The 18,740-nt window shown below is 46.0% G+C and overlaps 1 protein-coding gene across 1 annotated transcript in view; it reads left to right on the forward strand.

Annotated features, from left to right (window-relative positions):
• Positions 1 to 18,740, forward strand: part of LOC120932332 (solute carrier family 22 member 4-like) — a 121,196-nt gene that overhangs the window by 53,237 nt on the left and 49,219 nt on the right. Inside the window, exon 2 of the mRNA XM_040344646.1 lies at positions 12,830 to 12,933. Coding sequence (XP_040200580.1) covers positions 12,830 to 12,933 — 104 coding nt within the window. The remainder of the gene's footprint in view (positions 1 to 12,829; positions 12,934 to 18,740) is intronic.

Raw genomic sequence — 18,740 nt, forward strand, 5'->3', positions numbered from 1 at the left:
TGCTTATTTGCCTCCCCCCGCTGTCACATTTGGCAACCTTCAGGAGGAGGGGGGAGCGGATAACTGGTTTTGACAGGTACTTGCTCCCACTTCCGGGTGACTTCACCACGGCAAAGTCATCTGTAAGTTCAGCCCCCTCTTCCTTCGCCCGCCAACCGGCCATTCACAAAGCACAGCATGCTTTGCACATGCGCAGTAGGGAACCAGCTGTAAAGCGGAAGGCTTTACTGCTGGTTTCCCTTACCCAAAATGGTGACGACAGTACCCGAGAGCCAATTGAAAAATTGGCTTGGGTGAAGACACCGCTTGATTCGTGGACAGGTAAATGTCATAATATTGAAAGTTAGCAGCTACAATATTTGCAGCTGCTGACTTTTAATTTCTTCTGATGGAGCCTGGAGCTCCTCTTTAAAGACCCTATGCCAGGGGTGTCCAACCAGTGGCCCACGGAGCACTCTGATGTGGCCCGCAACCTCCTGCTCTGGGATGGCGGGGTTGGCAAGCCCACATTGTGGGTTCCAGACCCGCCATCCCATAGCATCAGTGTTGTGAATGAACCTGGCGGTAGAGGAAGCAAGCGGCTGCAGAGCTGCATAAGCAGATGCTTCCTGTATAGCTCCATCACCGGTCACAGGCCTGAATGGAAGACTGTTATTAAAGGTAAGTTCATGTTAAAATCACAGTGTATATATGAGCATATCTGTTCTGCAGTGGTTACTGGGCTGCTTTCAAACTGATCCACAGGTGCAGCCCTGGGTTCCCTGCACTGAGTTATAGACTTCTGTTATTGAGTGCGGGTTTGGTGCTCTTTCAGAAAGTGCACCACTCCTGCAGCATATAAAAGAAGTCTATGGCAAAGTGCAGCTAACCCACAGGAAAGCCACAGGTGCACTGCGCTGCACCCTCGGTGTGGGCATCAGTGTAAAAGCAGCCTTAGGCCCCTTTGACACAATCCGTCCCACCCAATCGGACCCTCCATTCACCTCTATGGAGCCACAGATGTAAACAGACTTGTGCCCATTTACACCCACCTACCTTCAATCTGATCTACTAAAAAAAACAGAAGGGAATTCATCCCCTTCTATCTGGGCAGATCAGAGGGCCCATAGAGTAGAGCGAGCTGTGTCGGTGTCCACTGCACAGAGTGGAAATGGACCTGTTATGTGCCCGCTCCACTCATTGTGGCCCGCAACTGGTTACCAAGTCGCTTAAGTGGCCCTCGCTCTGCAAAAGTTTGGGCACCGTTGCCCTATGCAATAGGAGAGATGCTTAACAGATATGCTAGATATATACCCCTTCTGTCAGGGTTGAGTTCACCTGCTGGTGGCACTGGAACTGCAGCCATCTGCAAAGTTAACCCCAGTGCCACCAGCAGGGTTGAGTTCACCTGCTGGTGGCACTGGGGTTCACTTTGCAGATGGCTGCAGTTCCATTGTCCACCTGCAGGTGTCTCCCAGAAGCCAGCAGGTTCTGATCAGCCACACCTGGCTCCAGCTGCCAGGTGGATATTTAAGGCTGCTCCTCCCTTCCCCCAGGGTGTCACTATCCTGTCTGATTGCCTCCTTGCTGCCAAAATTGTGCCTGATAACCTTCCCTTGTCCTGAGCCATCCTGCACCCTTCTGCCTTGTTCCATGCTCTTGTTCCATGCTCTTGTTCCCAGTCGTGTCCCCACCCTTGTATTCCTGTTGCATTTGTGTCTTATGTTGTAGATATTTAGCCAGATTCAGAGAGTGCCGCATCTTTAAGGCAGCGTAGCGTACGTATTTACGATACGCCGCCTTAAGTCAGAGAGGCAAGTACTGTATTCACAAAGCACTTGCCTCCTAACTTACGGCGGCGTATTGTAAATGGGGCCGGCGTAAGCGTGCCAAATTCAAATGAGGATGGGGGGGCGTGTTTTATGTAAATTACTCGTGACCCAACGTGATTGACGTTTTTTACGAATGACGCATGCGCCGTCCGTGTACATATCCCAGTGTTCATTGCTCCAAAGTATGCCGCAAGGACGTATTGGTTTCGACGTGAACGTAAATTACGTCCAGCCCCATTCACGGACGACTTACGCAAACGACGTAACATTTTTAAATTTCGACACGGGAAGACGGCCATACTTAACATTGGCTACGCCACCTAGGGGGCATCTTTATCTTTACGCGGCGTATCTCTTACGGAAACGGCGTATCTTTACTGCGACGGGCGGACGTACGTTCGTGAATCGGCGTATCTAGTCATTTACATATTCTACGCCAAACTCAACGTAAGCGCCACAGAGCGGCCAGCCTAAAAATTACACTTTAAGATACGACGGCGTGGAGACTTACGCCGCTCATATGGTAGCCTAATTTAAGCGTATCTGGTTTCCAGAATACGCTTAAATTTAGGACGATGTAGATTCAGAGTTACGTCGGCATATCTACTGATACGCCGGCGTAATTCTTCCTGAATCCAGCTAATTGTATATAGATGCAGTTAGGGTCATTAGTTATTCTTGTTCTTGTTTGCTGGAGTGGTTTATGCTTTCACTGGTTGTTGTGTATGTTTATTGGTGTGTGTTCACTGTAAATAAATATCACTTTAATGATAAATACTTTGTTTGGTCTCAGTTCCTCTGTGTAGCTACGTGTCTGGTCACCTTAGCCGCTGACCCTGACACCTTCCTTTTTAAGACCCACTCCTTCATCTGTAAACTCCACCCCTTCATCTGTATGCTCCACCTCTTCCTATTAGAGCTCCACCCCAGGAGTTGGTCAGAGACTGCAGACATACTATAGGAGATGGTTACAGACTGCAGACATGATACAAGAGATGGTCAGAGCCTGCAGACATGATACAGGAGACCATGGTCAGGGGCTGCCGACATGGTCAGGGGCTGCCGACATGGTCAGGGGCTGCCGACATGGTTACCATCCTTCTTCTAATACATTTGCCATTTATCATTACTTACATGATATATCACTGTGACTGTCCCCTCCGCCGAGCCCAGCCAAGCCGACGTGAGTCAATATTGCCCTCCCATAGCCAAGCATGGTTGAGCACAGCCAAGGTGAGCTGAGTGGGGACCGCCCCCCCCCCCCATACCCGAGCACAGCCGAGCCCAGCACAGCTGAGGTGAGCTGAGCTGTGACCGCCCCTCTGCTTGAGCCCAGCCAAGGCTGCAAAGTGAACCCCAGTGCCACCAGCAGGTGAACTCAACCCTGACAGAAGGGGTATATATCTAGCATATCTGTTAAGCATCTCTCCTATTGCATAGGGCAGGGGTGACCAACCTTTTGCCGAGCAAGCGCCACTTAAGCGACTTGGTAACCGGTTGCGGGCCACAATGAGTGTAGCGGGCAAATAACAGGTCCATGTCCACTCTGTGTAGTGGACACTGAATTCGCCCCTGTAGCCAGTTTTCAAACCATGGACGGACCTTATTTTGTACAGTAAACGTTTATGGGGAACTGCGTCAAATGCATTTGCAAAATCCAGATACACCACGTCTACGGGTCTTCCTTTATCTAGATGACAACTCACCTCCTCATAGAAGGTTAATAGATTGGTTTAGCAAAAACGATTCTTCATGAATCCATGCTGGTTACTGCTAATGATACCGTTTTCATTACTAAACTCTTGTATATAGTCCCTTATCATCCCCTCCAAGAGCTTACATACTATTGATGCTAGGCTAACTGGTCTGTAATTCCCAGGGATGTATTTTGGGCCCTTTTTTAAATATTGTTGCTACATTGGCCTTTCTCTAATCAACTGCTACCATTCCAGTCAGTAGACTGTTAGTAAAAATTAGGAACAATGGTCTGGCAATTACTTGACTGAGTTCCCTAAGTACCCTCAGGTGCAAGCCATCTGGTTCTGGTGATTTATTAATGTTAAGTAGAGAAGGGCTGGCGGTTTGCCCGTCAGGCGGACATCTGGCGATATTTGCGCCTGTCTGCAATTTTACATTGAGAAGAACTTTGACCCATGACACATCCATCAATGGTACAGGACAGACAATTGAGACATTTCAGCACATGGACATACCCCCTGCCTTATAAATAGACCTGATCTGGAGGCCATTTTACATTCTGCTTTTTGTCAGTGTAGGGAGAGGTTGCTGTGTGGAGCAGGGACAGGCTGTATTGAAACAAATCGCTAGCTAAAAGGTCCACAAAAGTCCTTTTAAGGACTGCTATAGGTGTACTATTGTTTGGTGTGCAGTATATAGGGGTGTAATACACTTATAATATACTTTCTAACATATAAAGGATATTATAGTGGATTTGTATTGTGCAGCATTGTGACTGGTGTATTTGGGTACTGCAGAATTTTCTTTTCTGTTTTGCTGCTTTACCTCTTGCTACATGCAGTGACAAACGATACTGGAAAAAAAGTTTTATAACTGGTGTGATACATTCTGCTTTTTGTCAGTGTAGGGAGATGTTACTGTGTGGAGCAGGGACAGACTGTAGTGACACAAAATCGTTAGCTAACAGGTCCACAAAAGTCCTTTTAAGAACTGGTATAGGTGTACAATTGTTTGATGTGCAGTATATAGGGGTGTAATACACTTATAATATACTTTCTAATATAGAAAGCATATTATAGTGGATTTGTATTGTGCAGCATTGTGACTGGTGGTGTATTTGGGTACTGCAGAATTTTCTTTTCTGTTTTGCTGCATTACCTCTGCTACACACAGTGACAAACGTTACTGGAAAAAAAGTTTTATAACTGGTGCGATAAACCAGTGGCCCCCCAAAATGACAGATTGAAGCGGGGTGGTATATACCTTCTTCCACATATACTGCGCTTCTCTAGAGACTTTTGTCACAGGGTCATTTAAAAAATGACAGGCAGAGGAAGAGGCAGGCCCTTTCACAGGGGTGGTAGGGCAGGAGCACCAGGCTGGAGCCAAAGTGGGAAGTGGCACAAGGTGCGTTCGATTACGTCAAAGGACGCACCAGACTTGGTTGAGTGGCTCACCACCAACACCACCACCACCATTGACCCTCAGCTTGAGTCACAATAATTATTTTCCGATCCATCAGAAGACATTTCCGATGCGCAGCCATTCTTGGCATTGGACCAGGAAGAGAAGGTAGCAACAGCTGCCACTCAGCAGTCTGACGACAGTACCCAGATCAGCCCAAGGAGGTTGGTCCCCGCTGTTGCTGCCTACTCCGAGATCTCTAATGTCAGTGGTGGGGAAGGTGACGTCGATGATGATGTGTCTACAGACGGCACGTGGGTGCCCACAAGAGAGGAAGAGGAGGGGGGTTCAGAGGGAGAGATGGACCAGCAGATAGGGAGCAGAAGCAGGCCGAACTTACATTGCACAGGAGGGACAAAGCAGACTGCTAATGTATCAGTGTCAGGTCACCCGTAGCCAGGTGACAAGTGCACCCCGTTGGGGTCAGGGATGCACCTCAGGGTAGTGAATCCTATAGCCGACTGCTGCTATCAGGGAGAAAGCACGAACCCAAGATCACCCAGGGCGCGGAGTCTAAGACCCAGCTTTGTGTTCACCAGAGCCCCCAGTGGTGAGGATGGCCTTCGCTGCAGCTGGATCCAGGTCACGACCCCTGGGATTCCCTAGGTCATACTCCACAGGGAGAGAGGGGGAGCAGCAGGCAGGACAAATGGTAGTGATGGGTAGGCCGAGGTCAGGGCAACAGGCAGACAAGGGTAACCGAGAGACAGGCAAAGGTCAGGGGCACAGGCAAACGGGAGAAGTCAGAGACAAGCCAAAAACGGTACACAGGAAGACAATCGTGGCACATTGCAGACAGGAACTTAAGCAAAGCAACACTGTTGAACAGCGAATCAGACTAGCAGTGCAATGGTTAATATAGGCTTCCTGGGATGGCCAGGGTGGAGCCATACAGGGAGGAAGGTGATAAGAGACAGTCAGGAGGGTCAGGCCTCTAATGAACACATGGAGATCAGGTAAGCAGGCAGACTTTGTTGCATATCCATGACACTCAGGAGCGAGCCATCAACCACACTCCATGCTCTCACTGTCCAGCCTCTTCTCCTTCCCCTTCTCCTTCACCTCTATACTCATAATTGTCCTCCACTCCACCTTCCATCATGCCGTCCTCACGTTTTTCTGCAAAAAGGCAGGCTTCCGTGGCCCAAATGTTAATCGTAAAAATTGATGACGACGGATAACCCTCTTGCCCAACAGTTGACCACTGGCTTGTCCGGACTGATAGCCCGCCAACTACTGCCATATAAACTGGTGGACTCGGAGGCCTTTCAAAAATTTGTGGCCATTGGAACACCACAATGGAAGGTTCCAGAAAATAAATATTTCTCACAGAAGGGCATCCCAGAGCTATATGGCCATGTTCAGCGGCAAATTAATGTATCTCTGGCACACAGTGTCAGTGCCAAGATACATCTGACCACAGACACGTGGTCTAGCAAACACAGGCAGGGAAGGTATATAACTTTTACTGCCCACTGGGTGAACCTTCTGACGGCCGTCAAGCATGTAACCCGTGGCACCTATGTAGATTTGGTTTTACCGCCACGGATTCTATGCAGGCCTGCCTCTTCTTCTTCTCCCCCTCCTACTCCATCCTCCCTCTCCTCTCCTCGGCTGACTTCTCCCTTTCCGATGCTACCGTCTCTTCCGCTGCGCTGCCCAAGATCCCCAGAACCTTTTTGACATGCCAGGTGAAATGTTGCCGTGCTGTGCTGTGTCTGTTGTGCCTGGAAGACAAGAGCCACACTGGTCCTGCACTCCTTTCAGCTTTGCGTTCACAGGCAGATCAGTGGCTAACACCACTCAATTTGACAGTTGGTAAATTGGTGTGCGACAACAGTGCCAATCTGCTGAGCACGCTAAAACAGGGCAAAATTACACACGTGCCATGCATGGCACACGTCCTGAACTTGGTCGTGCAAGGATTCGTTGCCAAATACCCTGGAGTCCAGGATGTCTTGCAGCAGGCCAGGAAAATCTCGGACCATTTCAGAAGATCTTACACGGCCATGGCTCGCCTTGCTGACATTCAGCGGCGACACAACCTGCCCGTCAGACATCTTATTTGTGACTGCCCGACGCGATGGAACTCGACCTTGTATATGCTTGATAGGCTGCTCCAGCAGAAACGTGCAGTTAACGACTACCTGTACGAACTCTGCAGGCAGGACAGGTTCTGGGGAGCTTGGTTTTTTTTCACCGCGCCAGTGGCTGCTCATGCGCGACTCATGCAGACTTCTGCAGCCATTTGAGATCACCAAACTGGTCAGTTGCAGTCAGGGCGCCATCAGTGACATCGTGCCTTACCCCTTCTTTCTGGAGTGTGCATTGCGTCGTGTCATTGATCAAGCCATCGAGGAGCAGGAGCAGGAAGATGAGGAAGTCGCAATGCTGGATAAATTCCCAGGGGGGGCTACTCCACCTGAGACAAGTCAACAACGGGAGTCTGAAGAGGAGTCAGAGGCGTTTGGTGCCGGGGCGGATGAGGAGGAGCAAGAAGAGCATGCTTTAAACCTTTCTGGGATCGCTGGTGTTGTCCGTGGATGGGGGAGGGGAACGAGGACGACATTATCCTGGATGATGAGCAGGAGCCAGGCCACTACACCGCTTCTAGTTTTTAGTGCAAATGGGGGGCCTTCATGCTCCAGTGTTTTAAGAGGGACCCCCTCTATAAAAAGCATAAAGGGCAAGCACCAGTTCTGGGTGGCAACATACTTAGACCCTCACAGAGGGCTATCAGAATGCAGCACTTCTAGGCCTTGCTTCGAGAAATGCTGCATTCTGCTTTTGTGTGTGCTGGCAGAGGAATTTCCACTCGGAGAAACAGTTGTGGGTACCAATCCAACAGCGCCTGCAAGAAGTGGGCGGTTTGAAGATGTGTTGGTCACTAATAATATGAGATCATTCTTTTAGCCGACCCATCGACAGCTGTCCTCTGGATCCAGCATCAGGGAACGCCTAGACCGTCAGGTTTTCGACTACATCGGGTTAACAGACGATGTGGACGCACTGAGAAGTGATGAACCCCTGGACTACTGGGTGGGCAGGCTTGGCCTCTGGCCAGAATGGAAACAGAAAACAGAAAATTCCACGCTATCAATAGTAAGCAGCTCAAACTACCAATGGACAATGATGGAATACAAAACAAACATATAGGCCCGGATTCACATGCCGCCGTAGCGTATCTCCTTTACGCTTCGCAGCACAGAGAGGCAAGCATGGAATTCACAAAGCACTTCCTCCCAAAACTGCGCTGGGTTTCCTAGGCGTAAGCCAGCGTAGGTGGAAGTGGGTGAGAGCCATGCAAATGATCGCAAGTACGATCGTAAATCGGCGTATCTCCCTCATTTGCATATTTGAAAAGAAAATCAATAGGAGTGTCACATGCGTCCAGCGTAAATATGCACCCACTCTACGCCGGCGTAGGCAAGTTACGTCGGTGGAATGAAGCCTGTTTTTAGGCGTATCTTAGTTTTGTGGGCACGGCGAACAGATACGCAGCGTAAGTGCAAATATGCACCGCCGTATCTCGAGATACGTCAGTGCAAGTGCTTTGTGAATCCGGGCCATAAAGTGTAGTGCATACAATTAATAGATCACCCAATGAAAGGATGAATAAACAGTGCATCAAACAAATGATGAAAAAATTATGATGACAATATATCAACCAAAAAAGTGATGTATATGTATAGACACTAGATGGTGTATATATAAAATCTAAATAAATGTATATGAAAAAAAAGATCCAATGTGATGAAGATTGGTGATAATGGTCCCAATGCTTCGGAATGAAGTGCAGTAAAGAAATCCACCACTGATCATTGAAAGGAAGGCTTACCAGAGATACTGGACCCTAATGGACATATGCCCAGAGGGTCAGTAATGCAGGGTATAAATCACTCTCAAGCCTGGATCATCGGCTGCAATTCTCACGGAGACGTCTCGCACGTCAATCAGAGAGGAACCCATGGATCGAATCAGGAAAAAGGTTGATTATAAAAGGTGATCAGCGCTTTCAAATGTACAAAGTGGCAGCGGCTAATTTTTTGGGGCCTGTATTGGCCGACACTTACTTCTGTTTTTTCGCTTAATACTTCTGGTAGGTCATTGTCCATATTGTGGGACTATTTGTGCACAGCTAGTAAGTATTTTGTGGCTGCAAATATGACCTGCAGGTTTTTAATGTTCGCCTGCCATTAAAGTCAATGGATGGCGGTTCGCAAACATTTGAGAAACTTATCGGTTAGCGTTCATGAACCGCCCCGTCAGATGTTCGTCCATCACTAATGTTAAGTTTCCCAAGTCTAATTTTAGTTCTGTCCTCTGTTAATCATGGAGGTGCTTTCTGTGATGTGTCATGAGGATCGACACTGCAGTTTTGGTTACTGAAGCCCCCTGATTCCCTCGTGAAGACTGAGAAGAAGAATAAATTCAATACCTTCGCCTAATGTTATTTAGATATACCGTATTTATCGCGGTATAACGCGCTCCCGCGTATACCGCGCACCCCTAAAGTGGCCCCCTAACCTGTGGAAAAGTTTTTTTTTTGTTTTTTTTGTACTTACAGTTTTGGTGTCTTGCACGGCGTCCATCTGCGGCCTCGTCGGGTCCGGCGTCCTTCTGCAGGTTCGGGTGTCCTCTTCGGCGGGTCCGGCGTCCTTCTGCGGCGGGTCCGGTGTCCTCTTCGGCGGGTCCGGCGTCCTTCTGCGGCGGGTCCGGTGTCCTCTTCGGCGGGTCCGGCGTCCTCTTCGGCGGGTCCGGCGTCCTCGCGTCTTTCCCGCCACGAGTTTGAATACTGCGCCGGCATATACCGAGCGCAGTACACGTGAATCTTCGGGCAGGCTCGGTAAAGGTCGCGCTGACGTCCTGTACGTACAGGACGTCAGTGCGAGAGGCGCCGAGACTTCCCGAAGATTCACGAGTGTACTGCGCTCGGTATATGCCGGCGCAGTATTCAAACTCGTGGCGGGTATCGGCGTATATCGCGCACCCACGATTTTGCCCTGATTTTCAGGGCAAAATAGTGCGCGGTATACGCCGATAAATACGGTACATATAAAAGAGGTCTAGTTGATGTGAATATTTGTTTTGTTTTGGGTTAAGGTTTAGAAAAAAAACATTTCTATGTCAAATTTATATGAAGAAAAATACATTTGCTCATTACATGGGCAGCTTTTACTTCCTGCTTTGCAATTCTACACAGTGATTGCATTTTCTGATCTTTGTCACAATGGACATCTGAGGCCCCGTACACACGGCCGAGAAACTCGACGAGCAAAACACATCGTTTTGCTCGTCGAGTTCCTTGTGAAGCCGTCGGATCTCGGCGAGCCAAGTTTCCCCATTGACAAACAAGGAAATAGAGAACATGTTCTCTATTTGGCCCACACGACCGAGTTTCTCGGCAGAATACGGCTCCGATCGAGTTTCTGGCTGAATTCTTCCGAGAAACTCGGTCGTGTGTACGGGGCCTATGAGTCATCTGAAACTATATTATTACTGTCTGGCAGTTATCTTTTCAAAACAAGAAGAGAGGCACAGTGAGAGAAAGTGTTTGCACCTTCAATTTGGTATAGCTATTCGTTTTGCCTTTTCTGAGTAAAAGAGCAGCTTCAACTTTGACACTTCCAGGAGTGTCAAAGGCTTTCTTTAACACACTGCTTCGCTGCCCCCCTTGCCTTGATATGACATGGATTGCATGACACTGCCTATGAAACCTCTTGTACTCTGTGCAGTGCAGAGCCTGTGTGTCGGAGAAAGTCTCTACAACGCCATTAACCAGGGGCGGACTGACAACTCATGGGGCCCCCGGGCAATAGAAGATGGCCACCGGGCTTACAGGTGGACACCACACCAGGAGGCAGTGCAGAGGTGGGGCAGCTAAAATCTCGGGATTTTCACATCAAAAGCATGTCGGTTTCGGACAAATCAGGGACAGATGTAAAAAAACACAGATTTTTACATACTGTCCCTGGTTTTACTGAGCATGGCAACCCTGATGGGGCCCCCTAGTGGCATGGGGCCCTCGGCAGTGCCCGAGTGCCCCAATGGTCATTCTGCCCCTGCCATTAACTGACATGAGCAAACCATTCTGACACTCGGCACAAAGAGAAAATTAGAAAACATAGTAGTGTATGGTAGAACTTGTGTGCTTTGTGAATTGAGTCTATTGTATTTTTAGTCTGATTTCTGACTACACCCCAACATAGCCTGCCCCAGGGGGTTTTATAACTTTGGTATTTAGGTGGAATGCAGGGTGGTTATTTGAAATGACATTTAAATACCTAAAAATGTCATCTCATAGCTCATCATCTAATGATCATACCAGATTCACAGTGGAGCCGACTGCTTTTAAAATAGTTGTTCCCTTAGATTATGGTGAGAATAAAAAAAGTCTGTTCTGTGGATGATAATGCGTCAATCAATCATAGCTGTAACTGTCAATATTTAAATATGTACATTTATCATACTTGCTAATCTGGTCCTGTGTACTTTTCTGTTTGTGCTGTGTTTTCTGCACTAAAAAGTTCACTGAGGGTTGGTTGACATCAGGATTGCACAGAAACACCTGCCCCGTTCCCGTGCAAATCCTGCACGTTCCTATGCGGTGCAATTTTGCAGCCTATTCTTTTAACTGGGCTGCAAATCGCACTAGACCACAATAAAAAGTAGTGCCTGCACTACTTTTAAAAACACCTTGCACCAAACGCATGATATTGCGATACCATGCATTTTGGTGCCCACAAAGGCACTGCATTTGCGATCTGTATTTGGGGTGCCATTAACAATACATTGATACCCATATGCAGTTCGCAAGGGCAGTGCTTTTGAAAGTGGTTTGGGAAACACGCACGGAATGCGCCGTTCCTGCACTGCATTCTGGTGTGATCCGGCTTTTAGCCTAAACTGGGTTAAATGTAGATTGACTAGAGCAGAACAATCACTTGGCCCTGTAAATCTGTGTTCACAATCATCAATCAAAAGAAAACAGTTTGACTAAGTTAAAATCTCTGTTCCTTTAGAGTTTAAAACATTAAGCGCACTAAGTGGGTAGTTTAATGTGCAATGAAAATGTGTAGTATATGTACCAACCCCTAGTAACCTATCAAAAGTTATGTTGGTTACAGGGACCTACCTGGTTGTGTATATATAAATATATAGCATGCCTTGCTGAAATTCTGAACACAAAAGGCTAGTTAAAGCGGGGGTTCACCCAAAAATAAACTTTTTAACATTAGCTACATCCCTCCAGCATACTGCTAAACATCTGCAGTATGCTGTTTTTTTTTTGTTTTTTTTGTACTTATTGTTATACGAGCCCTTGTTATCCGGCTCCGAGCGGAGGATTACTTCCGGGTATAGGCTTTCCTAAGCGAAGAGGAGTTGATTGACGGGCTGCTAAAGCGCGTCACGCCTTCCGAAAATACTGCGCAGTCAGCTCTACACGGCAGGCGCCGTAAACGCCCGACTGTCACTTCGGGTATTTTCGGCAGGCGTGACGCGCCTTAGCAGCCGTCAATCAACTCCTCTTCGCTTAGAAACGCCCATTCCCCGCAGGATTCCCCGCTCGGAGCCGGATAACAAGGGCTTATATAACGATAAGTACAAGAAAAAAAAAAAAAACAGCATACCGCAGATGTTAGCAGTATGCTGGAGCTAATGTCAAAAAGTGGATTTTTGGGTGAACCTCCGCTTTAAGGTAATGAGGCATTAGGAAAGGAGTTCTAAAAAGAATACAATACTGAAAACTTGACTTATAATTTTGAAAAACTCCAGTTACCTGGCGTTTTTGCTATCTTTTCCATCACCATTTTTGTCTTTGTGAATATTCGATCATGTTCAATTTTATTTTACAGTGGGACATAGTCTGTGACAATGATTGGAAGGGACCACTGACAACATCTTTATTTTTTGCTGGTGTTCTTACAGGCTCATTTATTTCGGGACAGCTCTCTGACAGGTAAAATTATTAGCTCGTCTTCGAATTTTATATGCAATTGTGATTCTTAAAGAGAACATGCATGTATATATTTTTTATTTAATGACATTTTCTTTCTTTGGCTGTGCTCCATATGCTCTAAATGCAAGGTGTGTTTAGCATTAGCTCATTCAACAACAATAAATCAAGCTTTTTTTTTATGCCAAAATGCAGCTGCCAGTAGGAACACTCCTAACAAAGAAGTGAAAATATGGACTACAGCGCTACTAATTAATAATTATAGGAAAAAAACAAAACATAAAAAAACAAATAATAAAAGCTGCAATCTGGGTGATAAACCAAACCAATAGTGAAAATTATGTGATAATATAGATGCGCTTAAATTAACTTAATGTATGGTACTCAGTACAAACGATGCTGTTTACACATTCACAGTGAATCAAATCCCCACAATAAACACAATAATGATGTGATGTGAAAGTCCTGATGTAGAGTGAATCAACAATGCCTCTCCTTTGATTAATAGCACTCCCAGCGCTCCAGCTGTAGAAATCAGGTATGCAGGCACTCAGGAACAATCAACGTGCAAAAAGGAAAGAAAAGAAAATCTCATTGCGCAATATATCAAGATATTAGGGTTGTAAACAAGCCAAATCTGCAATGTGTTCACTCACGAAACCCCGCTCTTCACAAGCATGTAATACGCCACTCAGTAAGCAGTCTCCTCACTCAGATCCGACAGCCTCGTCATCCGATGGTCCCGTCACTGTAGGCTCCTTCCCTACGCGTTGCATCACTCGTCACGTGACTTACTCATGGTTTACCCTAATATCTTGATATATTGCGCAATTCTTTTTCTTTCCTTTTTGCACGTTGATTGTTCCTGAGTGCCTGCATACCTGATTTCTACAGCTGGAGCGCTGGGAGTGCTATTAATCAAAGAAGAGGCATTGTTGATTCACTCTACATCAGGACTTTCACATCACATCATTATTGTTGTGTTTATTGTGGGGATTTGATTCACTGTGAATGTGTAAACAGCATCGTTTGTACTGAGTACCATACATTAAGTTAATTTAAGCGCATCTATATTATCACATAATCCTGACAAAGAAGGGCAACAAAGCTAATAAAGGGTCTGAAGGATATTAGTTATGAAGAAAGGTTGTGAGCACTGAACTTATTCTCTCTGGAGAAGAGACGCTTGAGAGGGGATATGATTTCAATTTACAAATACTGTACTGATCACCCCACAATAGGGATAAAACTTTTTCACAGAAGGGAGTTTGATAAAACACGTGGCCACTCACTAAAATGAGAAGAAAAGAGGTTTAGCCATAAACTGCGTAGAGGGTTCTTTACTGTAAGAGCGGCAAGGATGTAGAATTCCCCTCCACAGGTGGTGGTTTCAGCGGGGAGCATCTATAGTTTCAAAAAACGATTAGATAAGCACCTGAACGACCACAACATACAGTGATATTCAAGGTAATACTGACATATAATAATGATGTTATAATCACACACCTAGGTTGGACTTGATGGACTTGTGTCCTTTTTTTAACCTCACCTACTATGTAACTATGTAACTATTTTTGTAGATATTTTATTATATCTTTTCATGTGACAACACTGAAGAAATTACACTTTGCTACAATGTAAAGTAGTAAGTGTACAGCTTGTATAACAGTGTAAATTAGTGTTAACCCTCTTGGGCATGGAGTTCACCAGAGCTTTACGAGTGGCCACTGGAGTCCTCTTCCACTCCTCCATGACGACATCACAGAGCTGGTGGATGTTGGAGACCTTGCGCTCCTCCACCTTCCATTTGAGGATGCCCCACAGATGCTCAATAGGGTTAGGTCTGGAGACATGCTTGGCCAATACATCACCTTTTACTCTCAGCTTCTTTAGCAAGCCAGTGGTCGTCTTGGAGGCGTGTTTGGGGCTGTTATCATGTGGGAATACTGCCCTGCAGGCCCAGTCTCTGAAGGTAGGGGATCATGCTCTGCTTCAGTATGTCACAGTACATAGTTACATAGTAGGTGAGATTGAAAAAAGACACAAGTCCATCCAGTCCAACCTATGTGTGTGATTATATGCCATGTTGGCATTTATGGTTCCCTCAATGAACTGTAGCTTTGCAGTGCCGGCAGCACTCATGCAGCCCCAGACCATGACACTCCCACCACCATGCTTGACTGTAGTTAAGACACACTTGTCTTTGTACTACTTTAATTGGTTGTCGCCACACAGGCTTGACACGATCTGAAGCAAATAAATGTATCTTGGTCTCATCAGATCACAGGACATGGTTCCAGTAATCCATGTCCTCAGTCTGCTTGTCTTCAGAAAACTGTATGCAGGCTTTTTTGTGCATCATCTTTAAAAGAGTCTTTCTTCTGGGACGACATGCAGACAAATTTGATGCAGTGTGCAGCGTATGGTCTGAGCACAGACAGGCGGACCCCCCATCCCTTCAACCTCTGCAACAATGCTGGCAGCACTCATACCCCTATTTCCCAAAGCACGTGCACTCAACTTCTTTGGTTGACCATGGTGAGGCCTGTTTTGAGTTAAAACTTTCCTGTTAAACCCATGTGTGATCTTTGCACAACGATAACAGTAATAACAATTCAAAGGTTTCAAGCCTCCCCAGCTCAGCTACAAATGTTCTTCTCATTGTCGCCTGTGTCCCTGCTGGACAGCTCTTCCTCAGTTCCCCTCCCATTGTTCAACTGTGACCAAGGGTACACCTCCCAAACAAGGACACAGACAGCAAAAAAAAAAAATATTAGGAGAGGAATTTGGAACACTGGAACATTATGGTAATTCTAATGTTATAAGGGGTATGGAGGTATTCAACTGAGGTGTCTGGATTCTTGGGGTTGGTAACTTCTCCACACCAAAGGACACTGTCTCAATAGTTTGTGACTGAGAAAATCTAAGGTTGAAGTTCCACACCAAAATCTGGTTGTCAAGATGTAGATTTATTTCAAGGTAAGATAAAAGACTTTAAAATTGGTAAAGTCTTATATCTTACCTTGGAATTAACCTGTATATGGAAGATCAGATTTTGGTGTGGTGCTTCAATCTCAGATGTTCTCAGTCATAAAAACCTATAATCTGTCTCTTCTAAACCTTCCCTACTGCCCAACATAAGCTGACAAACCAAAAATATTTAGCTTCCAAGATCTCAGTCAAAACATACAAAAAATCACTACTACGACACCTACTAAACGCAGCTAAGGCATGCATACCCCTCTACTGGAAACAGCAGAGCTGGCTGAGAAAAGTGGAGGAAATGAAAAAAATGGAAGACCTGATTCTCACGGCGCAACATAACCGTGAGAAATATACACAGACCTGGAGCCTTTGGAATATTTTTATCTACTCCGATGAGGGGATCGCCCTCTTAGGGACATAGAACTATAGTGCCCCGGTGTGGCAACACCCCTGCATGCTCTCGCGCTGTCGCAATCCTCCCACTCTCTGTTTCCCCCCTCTCCCTGACTTATTGCCCACTCTTGTATAGTTTGGCTATCCCCAAGCTATTGCTATTAAAGAAAAAGATATGGGGAAGATCCCGTATTCTACCATGTCCACACGTAACATATTGTACATGAATATTCTACACATGCATTGATGATGCTGACACAATGAGTTCAATGTTTACAATTTCCGTGTATCTCGTGTGTGGTGACACCTGTACTTGTATTGTAATGATGGGATTTTTCCCCCTTGGTGTGTACCTAATAAAACTTATATTTGAAAAAAAAATAAAAAATATTTAGCTGGAATTTCAATATGGAGCAAAGGAAGCCATTATAGCTACCCAGACAGCAAAGAAGTGTAGAAACTGATCTTAGAAAAAAATTAAATGATAAAGCATTAACAGTATTGTTGATACACAGACTATTTTGCAGTGAAGATAAATATAATATAATAACAAAAATGTAAATGTAAAATGATTGTTTCATTGTTGCATTGGTAATCATAGCAAAAGGGAGGGAATACTTTTCAGTGTTTGAGTACAGCATATCCCCACAAATGTATTTCCGGTTCATTTGATTGGTCATTGCTGGGATTCACACTGTGACTAAGGGCCAGATTCAGGTAGAATCGCGGCGGCGTAACGTATCGTAGATACGTTACACCGCCTCAATTTATCATCGCAAGTGCCTGATTCACCAAGCACTTGCGTGAGAAATTACGCCGGCGGCCTCCAGCGTAAGCCCGCGTAATTTAAATGGGCGTGTGCCATTTAAATTAGGCGCGCTTCCGCGCCGGACCTACTGCGCATGCTCCGTTTCAAAATTCCCACCGTGCTTTGCGCGCAGTGACGTCATTTTTTCGAACGGCGACGCGCGTACCATACTTTCGTATTCCCGGACGTCTTTTTACGCAAACGACGTTGATTTTTAAATTTCGACGCGGGAACGACGGCCATACTTTATACAGCAATACGTTTGCTGTGTAAAGTTAGGGCACCAAAAACGACAACTAAGTTTGCGACGGGAAACTAGACTAGCGGCGACGTAGCGAACACGAAAATCCGTCGTGGATCGCCGTAACTCCTAATTTGCATACCCGACGCTGGTTTACGACGCAAACTACCCCCAGCGGCGGCCGCGGTACTGCATCCTAAGATCCGACAGTGTAAAACAATTACACCTGTCAGATCTTATGGATATCTATGCGTAACTGATTCTATGAATCAGTCGCATAGATACTCTGAGAGATACGACGGAGTATCTGAGATACTCCGTCGTATCTCCTTTGTGAATCTGGCCCTAAGCATGTAACTTTAGTGGACCCTCCCATTTGGCACATGGGAGAAAGTGCCTGGAATACATGTTTTATTTCTACAAAAAGTAAGCCCCCCAAGTCTCTGACATTGAGGTAGATTTACTAGAACTGGAGAGTGCAAATTCTGATGCCGCCTCAGATGTATCTGAGGCCGATACGTATTCTTCTACCTATTTTTGGTAAAATTTATAGCGTTTACAAAATAGGGGATAGTTTTATAGCATTTTTATTAGTGCTGTCAGTTAAACGCGTTATTAACGGCGTTAACACAAACCCATGTTAACGCCGTCAATTTTTTTATCGTGTGATTAACGAGGCGCCGTTCGGGGGTTATACCGGGATGATGCCTGCAGCCGCAGGCATCATCCCGGTACCGTTGTTTAGAGCGGGCAATCCAAACATAACAACCGATGCGGCTAAAAGCCGCTCGGTTGTTATGCCGGAGGAGCGGGAGGGGACATCCCCCCCCTCCCGCCGCCTTTCGCCGCTCTGACCGGGCCTCCCGTCCCACCGGGAGACCCGATCCTCCATCCGCCGCGTTCTGTGTTCAGGCGGAGACTGACACTAAGCCGTAAACGACTTTGATTCAGTCTCCGCATTGAAACCACGGAAGCGGCGTCATGACGTCACTTCCGGGTTTCTCGGCTGCCAATGGCGCCGGATTTAAAAAAGTACACAGTATTCAGAATCGCCGTTTTCGGCGATCTGAATACTTTGAAGTGCAAAGGAGGGCTCGGAGGTCTTTTAGACCCCGATCCCTCCATAAAGAGTACCTGTCACCACCTATTGCTGTCACAAGGGATGTTTACATTCCTTGTGACAGCAATAAAAGTGATCAAAATGTAAAAAAATAAAAAAACACAATTTAATATTATAAAAAAAACTAAAATAAATAAGAAAACAAAAAAAAATGTTTTAAAGGGTGAACCTCCTTAATCGCGCGATTAATCGTGAGTTAACTATGACATTAATGCGATTAATCGCGATTAGAAATTTTAATCGCTTGACAGCACTAATTTTTA

Source organism: Rana temporaria, chromosome 3 (assembly GCF_905171775.1).
Source record: "Rana temporaria chromosome 3, aRanTem1.1, whole genome shotgun sequence".
In the NCBI taxonomy this organism is placed as follows: Eukaryota; Metazoa; Chordata; class Amphibia; order Anura; family Ranidae; genus Rana; species Rana temporaria.